This window comes from Mytilus edulis, chromosome 7, assembly GCF_963676685.1.
Source record: "Mytilus edulis chromosome 7, xbMytEdul2.2, whole genome shotgun sequence".
In the NCBI taxonomy this organism is placed as follows: domain Eukaryota; kingdom Metazoa; phylum Mollusca; class Bivalvia; order Mytilida; family Mytilidae; genus Mytilus; species Mytilus edulis.
In genome coordinates, this window is record NC_092350.1 from 36,963,024 (window position 1) to 36,985,433 (window position 22,410).

Below are 22,410 nucleotides of genomic sequence, written 5' to 3' on the forward strand. Positions count from 1 at the left end.
TCTAGTATAAATATTTGTAAGGGTTTTTTGTTATTTCATGTACTTAACATTATGACACGTTATAGATCAAGTAAGAATTTCTACCATTACAATCATGCAATACTCACAGAATGCTTGTTTATTCCGTGACCCCATCTTGTCTGTACTTCAGAGTAATCTTGGACTACGCCTAAGCAGGTTTAAGATCATAATTTAAATGACACATCAATAATAAATCACATTCCGAACTATTTTGGAAGTGTTGAAACACACATAATTTTGTCATTGCCGGATATATGCAGAGTTGTTTGGTTTTATTTATCATACAGCTAAATTTTAATTTTATCTTCATTATATGTTTATGTGTTAAGAATCAGAATGTATTGTGTATTGTTGTCATTATGTCCCGTCAGGGGCCCTTAAATGGAAAATAAAGAACTTTGAACTTTGAACCTATAGTGCCGGTGGTACATTTTTTTGTAACTGGTATGCTGCAAGAAGCATCTTTTGCCTCTTCCTTTCCCTACAGATGTAAATCCTGATTTTCTCCAAGTTTATATATGTGCCTTTCTATTAATTGTCGTCTGGCATATAAATAACTTAGAAAAATATCAGATCAGATTTCTCAACGTATGTAAAATGTAAACAAATCACCACATGTTTTTTTGGTAATTGTACTGAACAGTTCGGCCCTAAATATACCGTCAAAGATAGTGAGTCCACTTTGGCACTAGTTCATTCACATGCACCATGTGCCTTTTAAACTAAAGATTATTTTTATTATACTTAATAACAAGAGGCTGTCACAACGACAGCAAACCGGAATTATTTACATTTATTTGTGTCCTGCCAATATCACAAGAACCATAACTGATGAACGGTGAAAGTGAAAATTGTCAATATCAAATTTGACCTCAATTTTGTCATCAGTATCAACATATTAAAATTTGAAATGCTTCGGTTGAATGGTTCATGAGTAAATGCAACAACATGAATGGAAATGCCATTTTTTCGATCTTTCAAGAACCATAACTCCTGAACGGTAAAAGTCAAAATCGACATTATTGAACTTGACCTCCATTTTGTCATCAGTAACAACATATTAAAATTTAAAAAGCTTCGGTTGAACAGTTCATGCGTAAATGCACGGACATGACTGGAAAAGCCATTTTTCAATCCTCCAAGAACCATAACTCCTGAACAGTAAAAGTCAAAATCGTCATTATTGAGGGTGCAATCAACAGTTTTTTTCTATGACGTCATATTTTGAGGGACCATGTACAAGTGACCCTTAGTGGTGGACTGATTAATAAAGATACCTGTATAAAACTAGATATCACTGGAATCAGAATGTTCTCTAGTTTATAATGGATAAAAAATAAGTGTACTTTTAATAGTATAAAAAAGTTTTATACAGAGAAACTGGGAAAAACATTGCCTAATTTAAGCTTAAAAAACCTGAAATCAGGTCATTTGCATACCCCTGAAGACATGATACCTGCACATTTTTCATAAACAAAGTTGTATGAATTTCATAGATTTTTACCTGGTCTTTCAAAAAATTTATGCTTCAGGGTATGTTCGCCTGCTCCGAAAAGAGCTACAGTGGCTGCAAATAAGTTTTGAATTTTCACTGCCAAAAAAACAGACTGTTTACAGTGTTGTCTCCCCTCAAAACATGAATATTTAATCAAATTTTTTAAATTATTTTAATCATTCAACCTGTTTTAATTGAAGTTAATTAACATATCTTTACAACCAAATACAAAAAAAATGATTCTTTTCACCAATTATGTTGATAAAAAGGGACTTCCCTCCATGTCTATTTTTAGTTGGGGAATAACCCCTAGTTTTTTTATACGAAACTGTTTATAGCTCCCTTAAGCAAAACCTTGTATGCGATATATAAAAAATTCTCAACTTTTCTGAATCTGTACACTATACCGATTAAAATGATGTCTTACTTTAAGGATTGTGACCACAAATAGTGAAACTACAGCTCTTTTTTTAAGTCCCGCAGTAGTGGCATATTGGCCAGTGGCAAACAGTTTAACTGGCAAATCCCAAACATTTCCTGTATCACATTTCATCAGTTTTACAAAGAAAATAAATCATAAAATAGGGTTTCTTTTGAATAAATAGAATAAAAACTATGAAATAGGCATGAATAAAGTTACTTTAAATAGATTTTGTCCCTAGTACTATGTGAACTAAGTTATAGCTGAGTTGAGAAAATATTGAAATAGTGTTTTTCTTAGGAATGGCATGTGTACCTTTTTGACTATAAAAAGTACCAAATACATATTATAATAAAACTTTATGTTACACTGATCAGGAGTAAAGGTCAAAGTAGAAAAAATCTACACTTTTCATATGCAACTTTCGGTTCCAAATATATGAGAGATTGAAAAAAAATATCATGACGTCGCAAAAAATTAAAAAACTTCAATATTCGCACAGAGTCTGTTTTTTTTATATCTGGTTGCTATGTACAAATCTGTAATATTTGCATTAAATATACCAAACTGATGCTTTTAAATTAATGTATACATGTCGTACAATATTTTTCAGAATTATTTTACTCCATTCGCAAACACATTTCTATGCTAACCATCACTTTATTTTATATTTGCCCCTTAAGGGTGCAATCAACAGTTTTTTTCTATGACCTCATATTTTGAGGGACCATGTACAAGTGACCCTTAGTGGTGGACTGATTAATAAAGATACCTGTATAAAACTAGATATCACTGGAATCAGAATGTTCTCTAGTTTATAATGGATAAAAAATAAGTGTACTTTTAATAGTATAAAAAAGTTTTATACAGAGAAACTGGGAAAAACATTGCCTAATTTAAGCTTAAACAAGAGGCTGTCACAACGACAGCAAACCGGATTTATTAATATTTATTTGTGTCCTGGCAATATCACAAGAACCATTACTGATAAATGGTGAAAGTGAAAATCGTCAATATCAAATTTGACCTCCATTTTGTCATCAGTATCAACATATTAAAATTTGAAAAGCTTAGATTGAATGGTTCATGAGTAAATGCAACAACTTGAATGGAAACGCCATTTTACAATCTTTAAAGAACTATAACGCCTGAACGGTAAAAGTCAAAATCGTAATTATTGAACTTGACCTCTATTTTGTCATCAGTAACAACATATAAAAATTTCAAGAGCTTTGGCTGAATGGTTCATGAGAAAATGCACGGAAATGACGGGAAACACCATTTTTCAATCTTTCAAGAACCATAACTCCTGAACGGTAAAAGTCAAAATCGTCATTATTTAAATTGACCTCTATTTTGTCATCAGTTACAACATATTAAAATTTGGGAAGCTTTGGTAGAACAGTTCATGCGTAAATGCACGGACACGACTGAAAACTCCATTTTTCAATCTTTCAAGAACCATAACTCCTGAGCGGTAAAAGTCAAAATCGCCATTATTGAACTTGACCTTCATTTAGTTGTCAGTAACAACATATTAAAATTTTAAAAGCTTTGGCTGAACGGTTCATGAGTTAATGCACGGACAACATTTGATTGCCGACCCCCCGACCGCCCGACTGCCCGGACGCCCGACTGCCCAGCCGCCCGACCGCCCGCCATACATCCCCAAATCAATAACCGACATTTTTGTCACAAAAATCCGGTTAAAAACCTGAAATCAGGTCATTTGCACACCCCTGAAGACATGATACCTGCACATTTTTCATAATCAAAGTTGTATGAATTTCATAGATTTTTACCTGGTCTTTCAAAAAATTTATGCTTCAGGGTACGTTCGCCTGCTCCGAAAAGAGCTACAGTGGCTGCAAATAAGTTTTGAATTTTCACTGCCAAAAAAACAGACTGTTTACAGTGTTGTCTCCCCTCAAAACATGAATATTTAATCTAATTTTTTAAATTATTTTAATCATTCAACCTGTTTTAATTGAAGTAAATTAACATATCTTTACAACCAAATACAAAAAAAAGATACTTTTTCATCAATTATGTTGATAAAAAGGGTCTTCCCTCCATGTCTATTTTTAGTTGGGGAATAACCCCTAGTTTTTTATACGAAACTGTTTATAGCACCCTGAAATTGACCTCCATTTTGTCATCAGTAACAACATATTAAAATTTGGGAAGCTTTGGTTGAACAGTTTATGCGTTAATGCACGGACACGACTGGAAATGCCATTTTTCAATCTTCCAAGAACCATAACTCCTGAACGGTAAAAGTCAAATCGTCATTATTGAACTTGACCTTCATTTAGTTGTCAGTAACAACATATTAAAATTTTAAAACCTTTGGTTGGACGGTTCATGAGTTAATGCACGGACAACATTTGGTTGCCGCCCGCCTGGCCGCAGAATGCCCGGCCGCACGCCGCCGTACATCCCCAAATCAATAACCGACATTTTTGTCACAAAAATCCAGTTAAAAACTGCATATAAATAAATATTTGTTTGCGACACCCTTGATTTGTTTTCATAATACTGTTACGGGGACGGATCATTGTGTATAAGTTAATAACATTTGGTTGAAGCAAACCAATTTTTGGGATAAGGGGATGGATTGTGTAAAACTTGGTTGGTTGATAATATATCACAGGAGCTGGAGTTATAATATCTTATCAACCAACCAAGTTTTACAACTCCAGCTCCTGTGGAGATAAGAGTAAACATTACATAATATACAGATATAACAGATTGTCTAAGGGTAAAACTTAATGCCCCCTCCCCTACAACAGGGGCACAAAATTTATAAAATAAGTTCTTGGAATAAATATATGTTATGTAACTTAATTTTAAGCTTCATATGGACAAGTTTTTGTTACAGGACACATACTGAAAAGTATATGCAGGCCAATATGTGCAGAGATTAAGTCCAGCATGAATTCACTATTGGCCTGCATAAATGTAGCCGAGACAGGCTTAAATGAAATTGGAAAACATTTGCCATCAGATTTGATGGTTGTATTGAATACATCCAAATGGACAATACCACCAATATACGCCTGGATGATTGAAAAGGTAAGTACAATAGTTCTATTAAATCAAAGCACTGTAAGCGCTGTAGGCAGTTAACCAAAAACCAAGGCAAACATAATTATGAAAACTGTGGCAATGTTGCTTCAATTTTTTTTTCTTTCAAAAGAACAAACATTTAACATTCATAAATTGTACATTTACGTTCATTTTATGAATTAATCCACATAAAGCAAATAATTCATATTTTATCATGGTTTTCAAAAGCAACGCATTTTTCAAGTATATTTTTTTCATGGTCATGAGTCTGCAGCGGTACAAGTTTGCAATGATTGCAGTTCTTCTAGTTGATAGTTAACGTTGGTATTAGTTGACTTTAGTACGAGCTTGTAAAAGTATGAATGGACTTGCTTCCCTGGAAAGAAAACTGAGTTTGTGTTCTACAGTACAAAAGTTATGAGACACAAATCAGACAAATATTTACTACTACAGGGATCAAAGGTGAGGTCTTACTGACCTGCCCATAGCAAATGTAAATGACCCCCACCTTCACCCCAAGTCCATGATGTCTAAGTTTCGAATAAAAGTCAGGTAATTATAAAACAGTTGGTCAAACATTCTTTGGCTTGAAAAATGTTTTCTTTAAAATGATCCATATTAAAATGAAAATTTTTATAGGACCAGAAATAATTCTAAATATAATTAAGGAAAATTCTTTAAACCTACTCATTTTTTAAATAAAATTTTATAATAAACAAGAAATAATTGTAACATAATCATGATAATGCTGTTAGTTCTAGCAAAGTGATATGCATATGTGATGCCTATGAGATTGACCTTGTATGTCATTCAATCTTTTTAAAATGACAAACAGGAACGACTATGGATTAGGAGTTGGTATCTCAATCTTTAACAAGTTCTCAAAACACACACAAGATGGGAAGGGGTGACCCTAGGGACAACCCTTATATTTCATCTGATTTTTTATATTGTCCCATACATGAATATACATATATGGTTTAGTGGTGGGGATCTTGACCATTATCAAGTTTTCAAACAAGAAGGGGTGGGGTGACCCCTATGACTTCCCCTATATCTTATTGATTCGTTATATTGTCCAATACATGAATATAATTATATGGTTGATGGGTGGGGTTCTCATCTGTTTACAAGTTATCAAACAGGAGGGGGGAGGGTGACCCTAAGGACTCTCCCTATATTTCATTTGATTAGTTCTTTTGTCCCATAGATGAATATATATGGTTTAATTTGACTGATTCCAAGTTCTCAAACAGGAGGGGTGGGTGATCTCAGGGATTTCCCATATATTTTATTTGATTTGTTATATAGTCCCATACATAAGTATATGTGGTTAAGTGGAGAGGATCTCGACTGTTTCAAAGTTCTTAAACAGGAGGGTGTACAGTGACCCTAGGCCAGACTCTCCTTTAATTCATTTAATTTGTTATATTGTCCCATACATGAATATATATGGTATAAGAAGTGTTTTCCATAAGAACCGGCCGCCGGCCAAATTGACTGTTTCAAACAGTTATTTGGCCGGTTCAATCGTCATCAGTCAAAAAAAAAATAGGTGCATATTTTACTTATACGACTATTCTATACGTCGTTACTTTATTATTATCTAGAGGTTTTATTTAATTTTGAGAGTTCCGGTTTGTATTTCTATCGGAACACATGGCCGTTATCCATCGAAAGAGACTTATTAGAAAAATCCCGAGAGATATCGAGTATATATGCAAGTCATGCAATGTCAAGGTCGTTAAAAACTTTCATTTGTTGAACTGTTGACATTGAAACGTGGTCATTAATTTGTGTTTTAATTTCATAGATTTCTATTTACTTATACTAAAGTTATGGTGCGAAAACCAAGAATAATGCTTACTTGGGCCCCTTTTTGGCCCCTAATTCCTAAACTGATCAGACCTCAACTCCCAAAATAAATCCCAACCTTCCTTTTGTGGTCATACACCTTGTGTCAAAATTTCATTGATTTCTATTAGCTTAAACTAAAGTTATTGTGCAAAAACCAAGAATAATGCTTATTTGGTCCCTTTTTGGCCCCTAATTCCTAAACTGTTTGAACTAAAACTCCCAAAATCAATCCTAACCTTCCTTTGGTGGTCATAAACAGTTAAAATTTCATAGATTTCTATTCACTTTTACTAAAGTTTGAGTGGGAAAACTAAAAGTATTCGGGCGACGACGACGCAGACGACGACGCAGACGTGATACCAATATACGACCAAAAAATTTTCAATTTTTGCGGTCATATAATAATTTGCCAAAATATGTTTGTATCCTGCTTGTTTAAAATCATTAATAAAAAGAATGGGTCACCAGACTTATTTTCACACTACAGGTTGTGCAAAATTGTCAGATTTTGTATAGATTATGCATGGAAAACCCAATTTTGCGCCATAAAACGAAAACTGATCTGGTCCAAATACACAGTTATCGTCCTTTGATTTCGGTTGTCCACGAATATAGTCCTTAGTGTGGACAGTGTGTTACTTGCCAATTTTTGTTATACCCCTTCCAAATTTATTTCTCCATGTTTTATGCCTCATATAGCAAGTTGGGGGGTGAAATGACACTAAAAAAATTTGGGTCATAAATATTAATGTAAAGTAGTGATAAGTTCCAGCTGAAAAAGGTCAAAAATTAGCTCTTCGGAAGCTGTCAAAAGATTTCAAGACCCCCTTAACATAAAATTGTCCATATTTTGAGTTAGAGCTGATGAAGTTTTCTATAATTTTGATATAATTTGTCCCAAAAGTAGTACAACACACTGTAATAAACAGCTGCGCCATGAGCGCATGATACGCCCGATGTCTTATGTGGAAGTCTTATGCAATAATCATAAATAGTTTATGAGAAAGTTTTAAGCAATAACCATATATTGTTTTAGAGACACGGCGGGACATGTGAAACCCCCCCACCCTGTTTTTTTTTACAAAAACTAAATATTACCAAAATAAAATTTTGAATCAAAACCAAAAAGTATACAGATCTTTAGATTAATATATCAAAGAAGTGTGTAAAGATTTAAGCAATAATCATAACTTATTTTTGAGATACGGCGCGACATGTAAAAAACCCTCCCCTGTTTTACAAAATACTCAATAACTCAAAAATAAAATTTTGAATAATCACCAAAAAGTATACAGATCTTTAGATTAATAGAACAAAGAAGTGTGTTAAGTTTTAAGCAATAATCATAAATAGTTTTTGAGATACGGCACAACATGTAAAAAAAAAAAAACTCCCCCTTTTTTACAAAATACTAATAACTCAAAAATGAAATTTTGAATCATCACCAAAAAGTATACAGATATTGAGATTAATATAACAAAGACATGTGTAAAGTTTTAAGCAATAATCATAAATAGTTTTTGAGATATGGCGCGACATGTAAAAAAAACCACCCCCTTTTTCACAAAATACTCAATAACTAAAAAATGAAATTTTGAATCATCACCAAAAAGTATACAGATATTGAGAATAATAAAACTAAGAAGTGTTTAAAGTTTTAAGTCATAATCAAGAATCGTTTTTGAGATACAGTGCGACATGTGAAAAAAACACACCCCTGTTTTAGTTATAAAGTGCCGTAACTCAAAAAGTTTAAATCTTATTTTCACCAAAAAGTATACAGATCATTTGACCATCATAAGAAACAACTATATTAAGTTTCATGAAATTTGGATAAGTCGTTCTCAAGTTACGGTGCGACATGTTTACGCCGGACAGACGGACAGACGGACAACGGTATACCATAATACGTCCCGTCTAAAAGACGACGGGAAAAAGACGACGGGCATAAAAAAATTATAAATATTAAAAATCTGTATTCTCTTCCTCAAAATATATTAATATTATTTTTGTAGGGAGACCTTACAACAGAGGAAATCTTAGATTTCAGTTTAGGTATAGGTCTGCTTTTTGTAATTAGAAAAGAAGATGTGGAATACCTAAACAACAAGCTGAAGGAAACAGGCATAAAAGGCCTGCATATTGGACATGTTCAAATAAAAAAAGGTAACATTCTTTACAATGATTTTTGCAACATTATTTGCAAGCCTATTAAAGGTACCACTTTTCTGAAGAAGAAAAATAACAAAAACAAATAAATGTTATTACAAAAAAGGTCACTGTGTATCATGGTACAGTGGACATCTATGTACTAACCAAGCGGCATGATCGATTTTGAACTGACACGGTAACGAAAATCTTTGTTTGGTTTTATCAACATTCAGTGTACATTTCTCAACATCTGAAACTCCTGATCTAAAATAATTTTCGCATTGATTTTTTCCTATTTATAAGACAATTTTAAATTCTAATAAGAACAATTAACTTGTAAATGCGCAAATAGTTGTGAATGCCAATTTAATAAGTCCAATCTACCCAGAACCACATGAGTGAACAATTGATCACATGACACAAATCAGAACGAGGTTGATCCTTATAAACCCTGAAACCAAATTTCAGAAACCCTGGCATTGTAGTTTTAGAGAAAAATGTGAAGAAAAATATTCATGGGACAAACAGACCGACAGATGGACTGATCGACAGACAGACTGACAGATGGACAGACAAAGGTAAAACAGTAAATCCCTCTTTTTAAAGCGTTAAAAGGGGAGGGGGTATAAAAATGAGGTGGGGTTAAAAATGTTTTGTGAGATCTTAATCCTCCCCCTCGATATCAGGATGTAGAAAAAACTAACACACTACAATACTTAATTTGCATTGAATGCATGCTTGATATATATCATTTCTTCAGCTTATGATTAACTGTATATAATTGTTTGTCAAGTTTATATTATCCATTCAGAAAGAATTTTTATGTGTTTGAGCAAATTGCTTTGGTGCTCTGGTTTTGCTTACTTTAAAATGTCTCAATTTGATCAACTTTGCATTATTTATTTTTTTTATTGTTTTTAGCTTTGATAAATAAAATATAGCCAACCTAAATCAAACAGTTGATAATCATTAAAATGGTGTTTTATACTTTTTGCAAGTCATTTGTACATCTATAATTATATGTGTTTATTTGCTTCCTTATAGAACTATGCATTATCTTAAAATCCTCATTAATGGCATGGAACTCCTAAAGTAGGTAGACTTTGTCATTTTCAAACAATAGGTTTGGATAAATGAGGCCCTACATATATGACAACACCTTTCTCAAGCTTTGCCAATCGTTTTAGGACTAGCATGATGTATTAATGTGACACGTTTAATTCTCATCTTTTGTAAAATATTTGCAGATTCAAAACTACAGATACAAAATTTGAAAGTCAATTTGTATAAGTCTTGGACAAAAACTGAGAAAAGAGATAGAATAGCAGTTTTCATTGAAAATAAAGGTAATTATTAAAGTGATGGAAATATGAAACAAAATTGCATCTCTTCTGATTTCTACAGTTATAAGATAGTGGTATCACGTCTTCGTCGTCTGTTCCTTTTGAATTAAAAAAATAGGAATCTAGGTAATTTAAACACCAGTTTATGACCATAAGAGGAAGGTTGGGATTTATTTTAGGGGTTATGGTCCCAATAGTTAAGGAATTAGGGGCCAAATTAGCAATTTACTTTTTTCCACCTCCCCCTTTCCTTTATTCCCCAAAACATGTTTTGCCCCAAGATGTGGTCAGTATCTCAAATTGAATTTCTAATGAAGTTTGCAACCATAATTACCCATTGAAATAGATACTAACAGTCTTGAAATATAAACTGATCAATTATTGGTAATATTAATTATTTGGAAAACAAAAGGTCCTGGAATGGAGTATTTTCTAATCAACAGCATTGTCCTATATTAGTTTTAAATAAAGTTAAATTCTTTGATTCGCTGTTTTACGTCATGCCCGTAAAACAACGTCATGCCCGCTAACAAATTGAAAACTGTACCTATACACCTTATTTTTAGTCCAGACTTTTAGTATTCGTATTGTTATCTTAGAAAGTCTTACTGATTAAAATACTACAATAGGTAACAATTTGACAATTTAGTAGTGTCAACCCTGTGATTATGACCCGTGTTATAATATAGCATATTAATCCTGAATACACCGTTTGGTGGTGCGCCTGTCAGATGCGGAACGTACAGATAAGGTAATAGGTAACAGGTGAATATACTATTGGTATCGGTATCGGACTCGACCCGGAACTTCTTAATTATTAGCAATATTAATTACGTGGAAAACAAAAGGGCCTGGAGTGGTGTAATTTTTAATCTACACCTTGGTACTATATTAGTTATATATAAAGTTGAATTCTTTGATTCGTCGTTTTTACGTGATGACAGCTGACAAATTGGACCTCCTCGTTATTTTAGTATTATAGATTATTAGTAACTGCTAAATATAAATTGACATCTATAGTATGTGACAACATTTTGAGAGGGAATTGATGTTTGCTATATACCACTGTACATTCAAGCACACTTTATTACAATACCACTATATCAATACGAATGAATTTTTGGCACTGTATTAAGAAATGATTTTACTTAAAGGGGCACTAGCTGCCAAATTCATGTTCACTGATTTGTCTCAAATTCTCATATTTTATTTATAACAATGTAAAACATTTTTCCTAACTATCAAAAATATCAAATATTCTATGACCATATGAGCGATGTAAACATAAACACAGTTATAAATAGATTAAGCAACTCGTGCAATTGGATTTTTATAGGTCTGTTAAATTTTGTATTATAGATTAAAAATTTATTTGTTGCAGAAAGCTCGACATAGGGATAGTGATGCGGCGGCTACGTCGTCATCGGTGGCGGCGGCTTTAGCTAACTTCTTAAAAGCTTTATATTTTAGAAGGTAGAAGACCTGGATGCTTCATACTTTGTATATAAATGCCTCATGTTACGAAGTTTTCGTCAGTCACATGTCCAATGTCCTTGACCTCATTTTCATGGTTCAGTGACCACTTGAAAAAAAAGTTAAGATTTTTTTGTAATGTTAAATTCTTAAAAAAGTAATTGGATAACTATATTTGGTATGTGCATACCTTGCAAGGTCCTCAAGCCCATCAGACAGTTTTCACTTGACCTCGACCTCATTTCATGGATCAGTGAACAAGGTTAAGTTTTGGTGGTCAAGTCCATATCTCAGATACTATAAGCAATAGGTCTAGTATGTTCGGTGTATGGAAGGACTGTAAGGTGTACATGTCCAACTGGCAGGTGTCATCTGACCTTGACCTCATTTTCATAGTTCAGTGGTTATAGTTAAGTTTAAGTGTTTTGGTCTGTTTCTCATACTTTAAGCAACAGGTCTACTATATTTGTTGTATGGAATGATTGTAAGGTGTACACATCTAGAGGGCAGATGTCATGTGACCTTGACCTCATTTGCATGGTTCAGTGGTCAAAGTTAAGTTTTTGAGTTTTGGTCTTTTTATCTAATACTATATATGTGTAACCGAGGGGCGAGGTTACGGGGTCATGATTTTATTCATAAAATCATTAGAAAAACAATTACACTATGACGGTCACCAATATCTCAGGAACTAGTTGCTGCAGTTCACGAAAATCCAACACATTCAAGTTATATGATTTAATTCCAAGCCAAAGTACTAATATAAACTATACAAAGGATAATGTCAATATAATGTGACTCCTAGTGTATCTAACTGATGTTCTTCTAGTATAATCTCTTGTTCTCAACTGAATTTACAAAGTTTACAATAAGTATTTATACTAGATATCAAAAATAGACAATTCTCAATTAACATGACAATACTCAAATTAAAAATGACATTTCAAAACTTTAAGCTATATAAGTGACAGCATTCACATTAATTAATACAAAAGATAATTATAATTTATAATACTCATATAATCTCATTCTTTCAATAATTTTCACACCTTTAGTATGAATTAACGTCTTTCATATTAATTTCTGTAACTCAATAAATCTGTCTCAAATATTTGAAAATCATATGTCACTAATTAAGATTAATACATTATTTGTCTATACATGTAAACATTTAAATTTAAATTTGTAAAACAATATATTTTCCAAAAGTCCAATTTCTAAATAAATGATAAAATTAAAATTAAGTCCAAATTAGCCTGGTGACATATGCCATAGGTCAACTATATTTGGTGTATGGAAATATTTTATGATCTTCATGTCAGTTGCGCATGTTTTATTTGACCGTGACCTCATTTTCACGGTTCATTGCACAGTGTTAAGTTTTTGTGTTTTGGTCTATTTTTCATAAACTATAAGTAATAGGTCAACTATATATGTTGTATAGAAGCACTGTTAGCTGTAGATGTCTGCCTGGTATGGTTCATCTGACCTTGACCTCATTTTCAAGGTTCATTGGTCTTTGTTTATTTATCTTGGTTAATGTTAAGTTTATGTGACAGTTGTAATAAAGCTTTATACTAAGGACTATCAACATAATATCAATGATTAGTATAGAAGGCGAGACATTTCAGCGTGTGCACTCTTGTTTATATATCTCGTAGCTAGTGCCCTTTAAGTCATGTATTATTTGTGAAACATTAGGTTCAAGACCACAATTATTTGGTAGTGCATTTCTTTTGGAACATAAATGAAAATTAAAAAATTCCCACCTGTGCTTTCTCAATGTAATTTTTACAGTGTGTTGTACTACTGGGACAAATAGTATAAAAATTATAAAAAACTTCATCGGCTCTAACTCAAAATATGGAGTATTTTATGTTTATGGCGTCTTGAAATCTTTTGACAGCTTCCGAAGTGCTAATTTTTAACCTTCAGCTGGACCAAATCACTACTTTCTTTTATAATTCTAGACTCAAATTTTTTTACAGTGTAATTTCACCCCCTTACTTGCAATTTGAAGCATTAAACGTGAGGAAATGAATTTGGAAGGGGTAACCCACTGTCAACACTAGGGACTATATTCGTGAACAAAAAAAAATCAAGGGATGACAATTGTGGTCTCTGACCATTTAATCAAATGATTTAAAAGGGCGAATTTTCTGTACAAAGTCGAGAATTATGTAGACTTTTGAAGCCTAAACTTTCTGTTGCCTTAAATACAACATAAAGTTCCAACAACTATATCAATAGAGAACCACAAGTTTACAAAATTAAAGCAAAACTTTTGATTGACAGATTTCATTCATCATTGCTAAACTATGAACTTAAAATATCTGACACTTTCTCCCACCCCCACTTCTTGTATTTGCTGGAAAATTTCCCAAAATACACAGTTGATATTAAATTATTTTTTAAAAGCCTATTGGTGAGGGGAAAAAAATTACAATTAAAAGTTTTATTCGTTTAAACAAGTCAGATGCATTTACAAAGTTATGTTTATTTTCTTGGGATTCCAAGCATGTACGGTATTGTAATTATGGTACATAATTTGGCTAAATTTTTAAGTTGCAAGTGAGAAATAAATATAGACACAGACATACAAATTAATAAACTAACCTTTGGCTTGAAATAATATTTCTATCTTTCATTACAGATTTTATGAAAGACTGTTTTCTTGAATTACTGTGCAATGATGAAATTGTGAAAGTGAGAAAGGGATGTTTCGGAACTTCAATTATCTGACATTTCTTTAATTTATGAAGAGTTTTTTTGGGAACAACCGCTCAATGTTTTTTTATGAATATATATCCCTTTTATGTCCGAGGGGTTAATATAAGTTGCATTCTATTATATATTTTTTTGGTAAAAAATCACTTTTTAATACAAAAGGGCTCATATTTTTCCCAAAAAAATGTATTTATCTGGTATCAATTGGTCAAAACATGTTCAAGAATTTTGTAATATTCATGGACTTCTAATAAACACATGCAGTCAGGGGTACTACTTGTACAAGTAATTTTAATTACTTGTTAAATGAAGAAGTTATATTAATATACTTATAAAAGTAAATTTATGGGATGCTTATACAAGTGAATTTTATTTACTTGTATAGTAAAAAAAAATATTGGCCTAGTGATGTCCCTTATACATTCAGATTTTTTTACTTGTAGAAGTAAAAAGTCATCCTATCTTCATTTATTGAGAATTCTTATAAGTTCTTTGCTCTAATAGAATTCTAAATTATCTGCCCTTTGCAGATGTCTTTACTAATCATTTAAGTGTAATTTCATGGACAATGAAAATTCTATTTGTCTGTTATCTTCAGCTGGTATATAATTGTTCTGCCAGCATACAATACATACAATATAATTGCAGTTGAAAGAAACTCTTCTTCAACAGATAAACCACATAGAAGTAGAAGTTCTGCGTACTTTTTCTAACAACGAACATTTTTTATGTGGAATGAAAATACAGGGCACTGTTTTGTCCTTCACAAGTATTTTCCTGTTAAATATTTATATTAGAGCACTCCAACTTGGGATGCTTAATCAAATATTTACACAGACATTTAATTTTACTCAGTGTGGTGAGGTGCCTATAGGTTTAAAATTATTATATACGGTAAGACTGATTTATAAAACTTTTTATAATACTTTCCAAAAAAAATCTGTGGAGGAAATGGACATGATAACATTGCAATATATTTATTAAATTTTATTTCTGTTTTGAAAAAACAGCTGCGGGCCAGTCCATTAAACAAGGAATTAAATTGTTGTGGCCTAAGTAGATGATAAAGTTCATTTGTAGAACAATATAGCAAAATACTAATATTTAAAAAATATCATTTATACCTGCGCACCCCCTTAAGGGGTCAACTGACCTTTTTTGTCATTTGACTTACTTGTAGGTCTAAGTTTGCTGAATATTATTGCTGTTTACATCAGTGGCGGATCCAGAACTTTTCCTAAGGGGGGGCCGCTCCAGTCATACTTCAATGATTCCCTATATAATCAACCAAATTTTTCCCCTGAAAGGGGGGGGCGGGCCCCCCAGGCCCCCCCCCCCCCTGGATCCGCCTATGTACATTTTATCTCTATCTACATAATAATATTCAAGATAATAACCAACCAGGTGCTCCGCAGGGCGCAGCTTTATACGACCACAGAGGTCGAACCCTGAACAGTTGGGGTAAGTATGGACAAAACATTCAAGCGTGATACAGCTCTGAATTTGGATTGTGATCAAATTTTTGACATTACATGGTTTTTTTTTTTACACAAAACAAATGTCAAGATTTTACAAATCAATTAAAGATTTCTTCTTCAAACATTTTAAATCTAAAATTAAATAGTTGACACAGCATAGGTTTCTGACACAGAATGAATGTGGTCTAATGAACTTAATAGTTTTTTTTTGCCTTTGAGCAATTCACTATGCTGTTGAATATTAATCCTCTCAAAAAAATGTTTGAAGAAATTTTCTTTATTATTTATGAAATCTGAAATGAGAAAAATTTAAACCCCCCCCCCCCCCCTCTTTTTTCACATCCCCGTTTCCCTTATTCCAAAACTGATATCAATTCAAATTTCTAATGGAGTTTGCAACAATAACTACTCTTTTAAATACATCATAAAATATTAAAATGTAAAATAAAGTGCTTGTTATCACTAAATAGTAAAGATTGGTTGGTAGTAAAAGTGAATATACATTGTTTATTGTATAAAACACTAAAAAAAACTTCATCAGCAACATTTTATATTGGCAAATTTACAATGAAGTTATTTACATAAAGTTATTGGCAAATAAAAATTGAAAATGACATCATAGTCATGTCTGGCAAATGTCCAACATACATTATCTAAAAACATTTTAGATAAGATAAGGAAACTAGAGGCTCTAAAGAGCCTGTGTCGCTCACCTTGGTCTTGTGCATATTAAATAATGGACACGGATAAATTCATGACATAATTGTGTTTTGGTGATAGTGATGTGTTTGAAGATCTTACTTTACTGAACATTCTTGTTGCTACAATTATCTCTGTCTATAATGAACTTGGCCCAGTAATTACAGTGGAAAATATTTTCTACAAATTTACAAAAATTTATGAAAAATGTTAAAAATTAACTATAAAGGGCAATAACTCCTTAGGGGGTCAATTGACTATTTTGGTCACGAAACTTATTTGTAGATCTTATTTTGCTGAACGTTATTGCTGTATACAGTTTATCTCTATCTATAATAATATTCAAGATAATAACAAACTAGAGGCTCTAAAGAGCCTGTGTCGCTCACCTTGGTCTATGTGAATATTAAAGGAAGCAGATGGATTCATGACAAAATTGTGTTTTGGTGATGGTGATGTGTTTGTACATCTTACTTTACTGAACATTCTTGCTGCTTAAAATTATCTCTATCTATAATGAACTTGGCCCATTAGTTTCAGTGGAAAATGTTAGAAAAAATTTACAAATTTTATGAAAATTGTTAAAAATTTACTATAAAGAACAATAACTCCTAAGGGGGTCAATTGACCATTTCGGTCATGTTGACTTATTTGTAAATCTTACTTTGCTGAACATTATTGTTGTTTACAGTTTATCTCTATCAATAATAATATTCAAGATAATGACCAAAAACAGCAAAATTTCCTTAAAACTAACAATTCAGGGTCAGCAACCCAACAACGGGTTGTCCGATTCATCTAAAAATTTCAGAGCAGATAAATGTTGACCTGATAAACAATTTTATCCCATGTCAGATTTGCTCTAAATGCTTTGGGTTTTGAGTTATAAGCCAAAAACTGCATTTTACTCCATGTTCTATTTTTAGCCATGGCGGCCATCTTGGATGGTTGGCCGGGTCACCAGACACATTTTTTAAACTAGATACCCCAATGATGATTGTGGCTAAGTTTGGTTTAATTTGGCCCAATTGTTTCAGAGGAGAAGATTTTTGTAAAAGTTAACGAGGACGACGACGGACGACGACGGACGCCGGACGCCAAGTGATGAGAAAAGCTCACTTGGCCTTTTAATCAAACTTTTTACCCAATATTTGACATTGAGAATTCATTCTAAGTAGCTATTTATGCCTCCATAAAAAATTGGTTGAAATTTAACTAAAATTTCAGTTTTTACCATTTTTTTTCTTCATATTTGCCATCTTCAATCACAATGAAATGGCTAATACATTGTATATTCATATTTGTTTTTCCATGCATTATATATTATTTTATATTTCGTGCTTACAAATAAATGCAAGTTACATATTATGCAATCAGAAACTCAGAAACTTATCTTACTTTCCTTTATCCTTCATCAATATAAGAATTGTGACAACTTTAAAATTGATCAGGTGTCTTTTTCAGACCACCACTTCTTGGTATGTTGCAAAAATACTTTTTTGGTTCAATAATTTTTTACCTATTTTATTAAATAAACAACAGAAACATCTTAAACTTGAATTAAAAGATTAACCAATCAAAACATTTGGTGTCCTAAAGTCAAAGTGATTTAAATAAAAACTAGAGGCTCTCAAGAGCCTGTGTCGCTCACCTGTTAATGTGTTTACTGATGTCGGCCATCTTCGTTGGTAGGCGGGGTCATTAGACACTTTTTTTTTAAAAGAGATACCCTAGTATTATGATTGTGGCCAAGTTTGGTTAAATTTGGCCAAGTAGTTTTAGAAAAGATTTTTATACAAGTTACAAAAATGACGAAAAGTTGTTCAATATTGACTATAAAGGGCAATAACTCCTTAAGGGGTCCTCTAACAATTTTGATCATGCTAACTTATTTGTAGATCTTACTTTGTTGAACATTATTGCTGTTTACAGTTAATCTCTATCTATAATAGTATTCAAGATAATAACCAAAAACTGCAAAATTTCCTTAAAATCACCAATTTTAGGACAGCAACCCAACAACAGGTTGTCCGATTCAACTGAAAATTTGTGAGGGGATATATCTTATTCTGATGGACATTTAAATCTTGAAAGATTTGCCCTAAATGTCTTAGTTTCAAAGATATAAAGCAAAAACTGCATTTTACCACTATGTTCTAATTTTAGCCATGTCAGCCATTTTGTTTTGTAGGCTGGGTTATCGGACACATTTTTTAAACAATAAACCACAATGATAATTGTGGACAAGTTTGGTAAAATTTGGCAAAGTAGTTTTAGAAAAGAAGATTTTTAGAAAAGTTACAAAAATGACGAAAAGTTGATAAAAATTGACTATAAAGGGCAATAACTCCTTAAGGAGTCGACTGACAATTTTGATCATGTTGACTTATTTGTAGGTCTTACTTTGCTGAACATTATTGCTGTTTACAGTTTATCTTTATCTATAATAGTATTCAAGATAATAACCAACAAGAGGCTCTCAAGAGCCTGAATCGCTCACCTGAATTTTTTTGGTTTAATCTCTCATCAATGATTATTTTGGCTTTTCAATTTATTTAAATGTTCTTTGAATCGTCCTATTTTCTTCAAAAGCAAAAAAAAATCATTTTCTCCTATGTTCTATTTTAGCCATAGGAGCTATGTTTCTTGACATACAAGGAAATGAAATATAAAATTTATACTAGATACTCTGAAACTCTGAAACTCATTTAGCCTAAGTTTGGCTGAAATTGATACAGCAGTTTCATAAGAGAAGATTTTTTAAAGTAAGTCAACATGATGAACAAATTGTGAAAAAAGTCTTTAAAGGGCAATAACTCCTAAAGAGGTCAATTGACAATTTTGGTCAAATTGACTTATTTGTAGATCTTACTTTGCTGATCATATTTGCTGTTTACAGTTTATCTTTATCTATAACAATATTCAAGATAATGACCAAAAACTGCAAAATTTCCTTAAAATTACCAATTAAGTGGCAGCAACCCAACAATTGGATGTTTGATTCATCTGAAAATTTCAGGGCTGATAGATATTGACCTAATGAACATTTTTACTCCATGTCAGATTTGCTCTTAATGCTTTCGTTTTTGAGATATAAGCCAAAAACTGCATTTGACCCCTATGTTCTATTTTAAGTAACGGCGGCCATGTTTTTTGACGGATCAAAAATCAAAGCACACACTTTGTGCAGGATAATCTAAGGAACAACCATGCTAAGTTTTAACCAAATCCATTCAGTAGTTTCAGAGGAGAAGATTTTTTAAAGTTAGCAAATATGATGAACAAATTGTGAAAAATTGTCATTAAAGGACAATAACCCCTTAAGGGGTCAATTGACAATTTTGGTCATATTAACTTATTTGTATATCTTACTTTGCTGATCTTTTTTGCTGTTTACAGTTTATCTTTATCTATAATAATATTCAAGATAATGACCAAAAACTGCAAAATTTCCTTAAAATTACCAATTAAGTGGCAGCAACCCAACAATGGTTTGTTTGATTCATCTGAAAATTTCAGGGCTGATAGATCTTGACCTAATGAACATTTTACTCCATGTCAGATTTGCTCTAAATGCTTTCGTTTTTGAGATATAAGCCAAAAACTGCATTTGACCCCTATGTTCTATTTTAAGTAACGGCGGCCATGTTTTTTGACGGATCAAAAATCAAAGCACACACTTTGTGCAGGATAATCTAAGGAACAATCATGCTAAGTTTTAACCAAATCCATTCAGTAGTTTCAGAGGAGAAGATTTTTTAAAGTTAGCAAATATGATGAACAAATTGTGAAAAATTGTCATTAAAGGACAATAACCCCTTAAGGGGTCAATTGACAATTTTGGTCATATTAACTTATTTGTAGATCTTACTTTGCTGATCTTTTTTGCTGTTTACAGTTTATCTTTATCTATAATAATATTCAAGAAAATGACCAAAAACTGCAAAATTTCCTTAAAATTACCAATTAAGTGGCAGCAACCCAACAATGGTTTGTTTGATTCATCTGAAAATTTCAGGGCTGATAGATCTTGACCTAATGAACATTTTACCCCATGTCAGATTTGCTCTAAATGCTTTCGTTTTTGAGATATAAGCCAAAAACTGCATTTGACCCCTATGTTCTATTTTAAGTAATGGCGGCCATGTTTTTTGACGGATCAAAAATCGAAGCGCACATTTTGTGCAGGATATACTAAGGAACAATCATGTTAAGTTTCATTCAAATCCATTCAGTAGTTTCAGAGGAGAAGATGTTTGAAAAATTGTTAACGACGACGACGACGACGACGACGACGACGTCGACGACGACGACGACGACGGACGCCAAGTGATGAGAAAAGCTCACATGGCCTTTTAGGCCAGGTGAGCTAAAAACTGCAAATTTTCCTTAAAATAACCATTTCAGGGGAAGCAACCCAACAACAGGTTGTCTGATTCGTCTGAAAATTTCAGGGCAGATAGATCTTGATCTGATCAACAATTTTACCCCATGTCAGATTTGCTCTAAATGCTTTGGTTTTTGAGTTATAAGCCAAAAACCTCATTTTACCCCTATGTTCTATTTTTAGCCATGGCAGCCATCTTAGTTGGTTTGACGGGTCACGCCACACATTTTTAAAACTAGATACCCCAAGGATGATTGTGGCCAAGTTTGGTAGAATTTGGCCCAGTAGTTTCAGAGGAGAAGATTTTTGTAAAAGTTTACGGACGACGGACGACGGACGCAGGACGACGGACAACGGACGCCAAGTGATGAGAAAAGCTCACTTGACCTTTCAGGTCAGGTGAGCTAAAAATTAAAAATTAAAATCAAGGGCAGATAATTATTGTGAATTTGATATGACAATTTGTGTGTTGAAAATAAAGCCTGTGACCACTTCTTTTAATTGATTTTTCAGGAGTATTTATGAAAACCAATTATCTCATTGAATTATAACCACTTCTGTTGTTTAATCATGACCCATATCAAATATTAAACACAGTGATTACATTTATGCTAATTTTAATGAAGAAAAAACAATGTTCATGACCACTAGTTTAATATTTGAATTTGAAAGTCCAATGATTTTATAGGATAAGTAGTGTTACGATGATCATTTTGAATTTCAAAACTTAAACAAGCATTGTTTGAAAACTGATTATTAAAGTGAAAAGTCCAAGGACCATAACTCTGCTCAAAAAGATAAGACTAGAACAAAATTTGAACTTGATCTGTAAGACTGTAATATGTCATGATAAAACTAAAATCATCAGACCAGAACAAAATTTGAACTTGCTCTGTAACTTGTCATAAAAAAACAATTATACCAAATATCAAAAAAAAATCTTCAAGTATTCATCAGTAGGGGAATAAAACATGTTCTGATAGAAGTGTACATTTTGTTTTCTACTTACTTCTTCTGTTGTTTCTTTTGATGACAATCCTCCACTTTTCCTTCCATTATCTAGGTCAAATTCAACAGCTAGTTCAGTACACTGAAAAACAAATTTTACAAATAAGATGTTTTAAATTAATTATAAATTTTCACTTTTTGTTTACCTACTAAAATTTATACTGCACTCGTTCTATTTGAGCAGTCAAAATGAGTTGAATGTATATTTTGCAGAGCGTGCCATATATTCTTAAAACTTTGTATGTCAAGTCAATTATACACTATCATTGTCTACATATATA

The 22,410-nt window shown here is 32.4% G+C and overlaps 1 protein-coding gene and 1 long non-coding RNA gene across 2 annotated transcripts in view; one reads left to right on the forward strand and one right to left on the reverse strand.

Moving 5' to 3' along the window:
• Nucleotides 1-22,410, forward strand: part of LOC139482647 (uncharacterized) — a 256,737-nt gene that overhangs the window by 209,680 nt on the left and 24,647 nt on the right. The window contains exons 17-19 of the mRNA XM_071266634.1: nt 4,819-5,012; nt 8,879-9,029; nt 10,262-10,360. Of these exons, the coding sequence (XP_071122735.1) occupies nt 4,819-5,012; nt 8,879-9,029; nt 10,262-10,360 (444 nt within the window). The remainder of the gene's footprint in view (nt 1-4,818; nt 5,013-8,878; nt 9,030-10,261; nt 10,361-22,410) is intronic.
• The window catches only part of LOC139482649 (uncharacterized), a 231,091-nt gene that overhangs the window by 163,173 nt on the left and 45,508 nt on the right, over nt 1-22,410 (reverse strand). The window contains exon 3 of the long non-coding RNA XR_011654900.1: nt 22,131-22,211. This is a non-coding gene — a long non-coding RNA (uncharacterized lncRNA). The remainder of the gene's footprint in view (nt 1-22,130; nt 22,212-22,410) is intronic.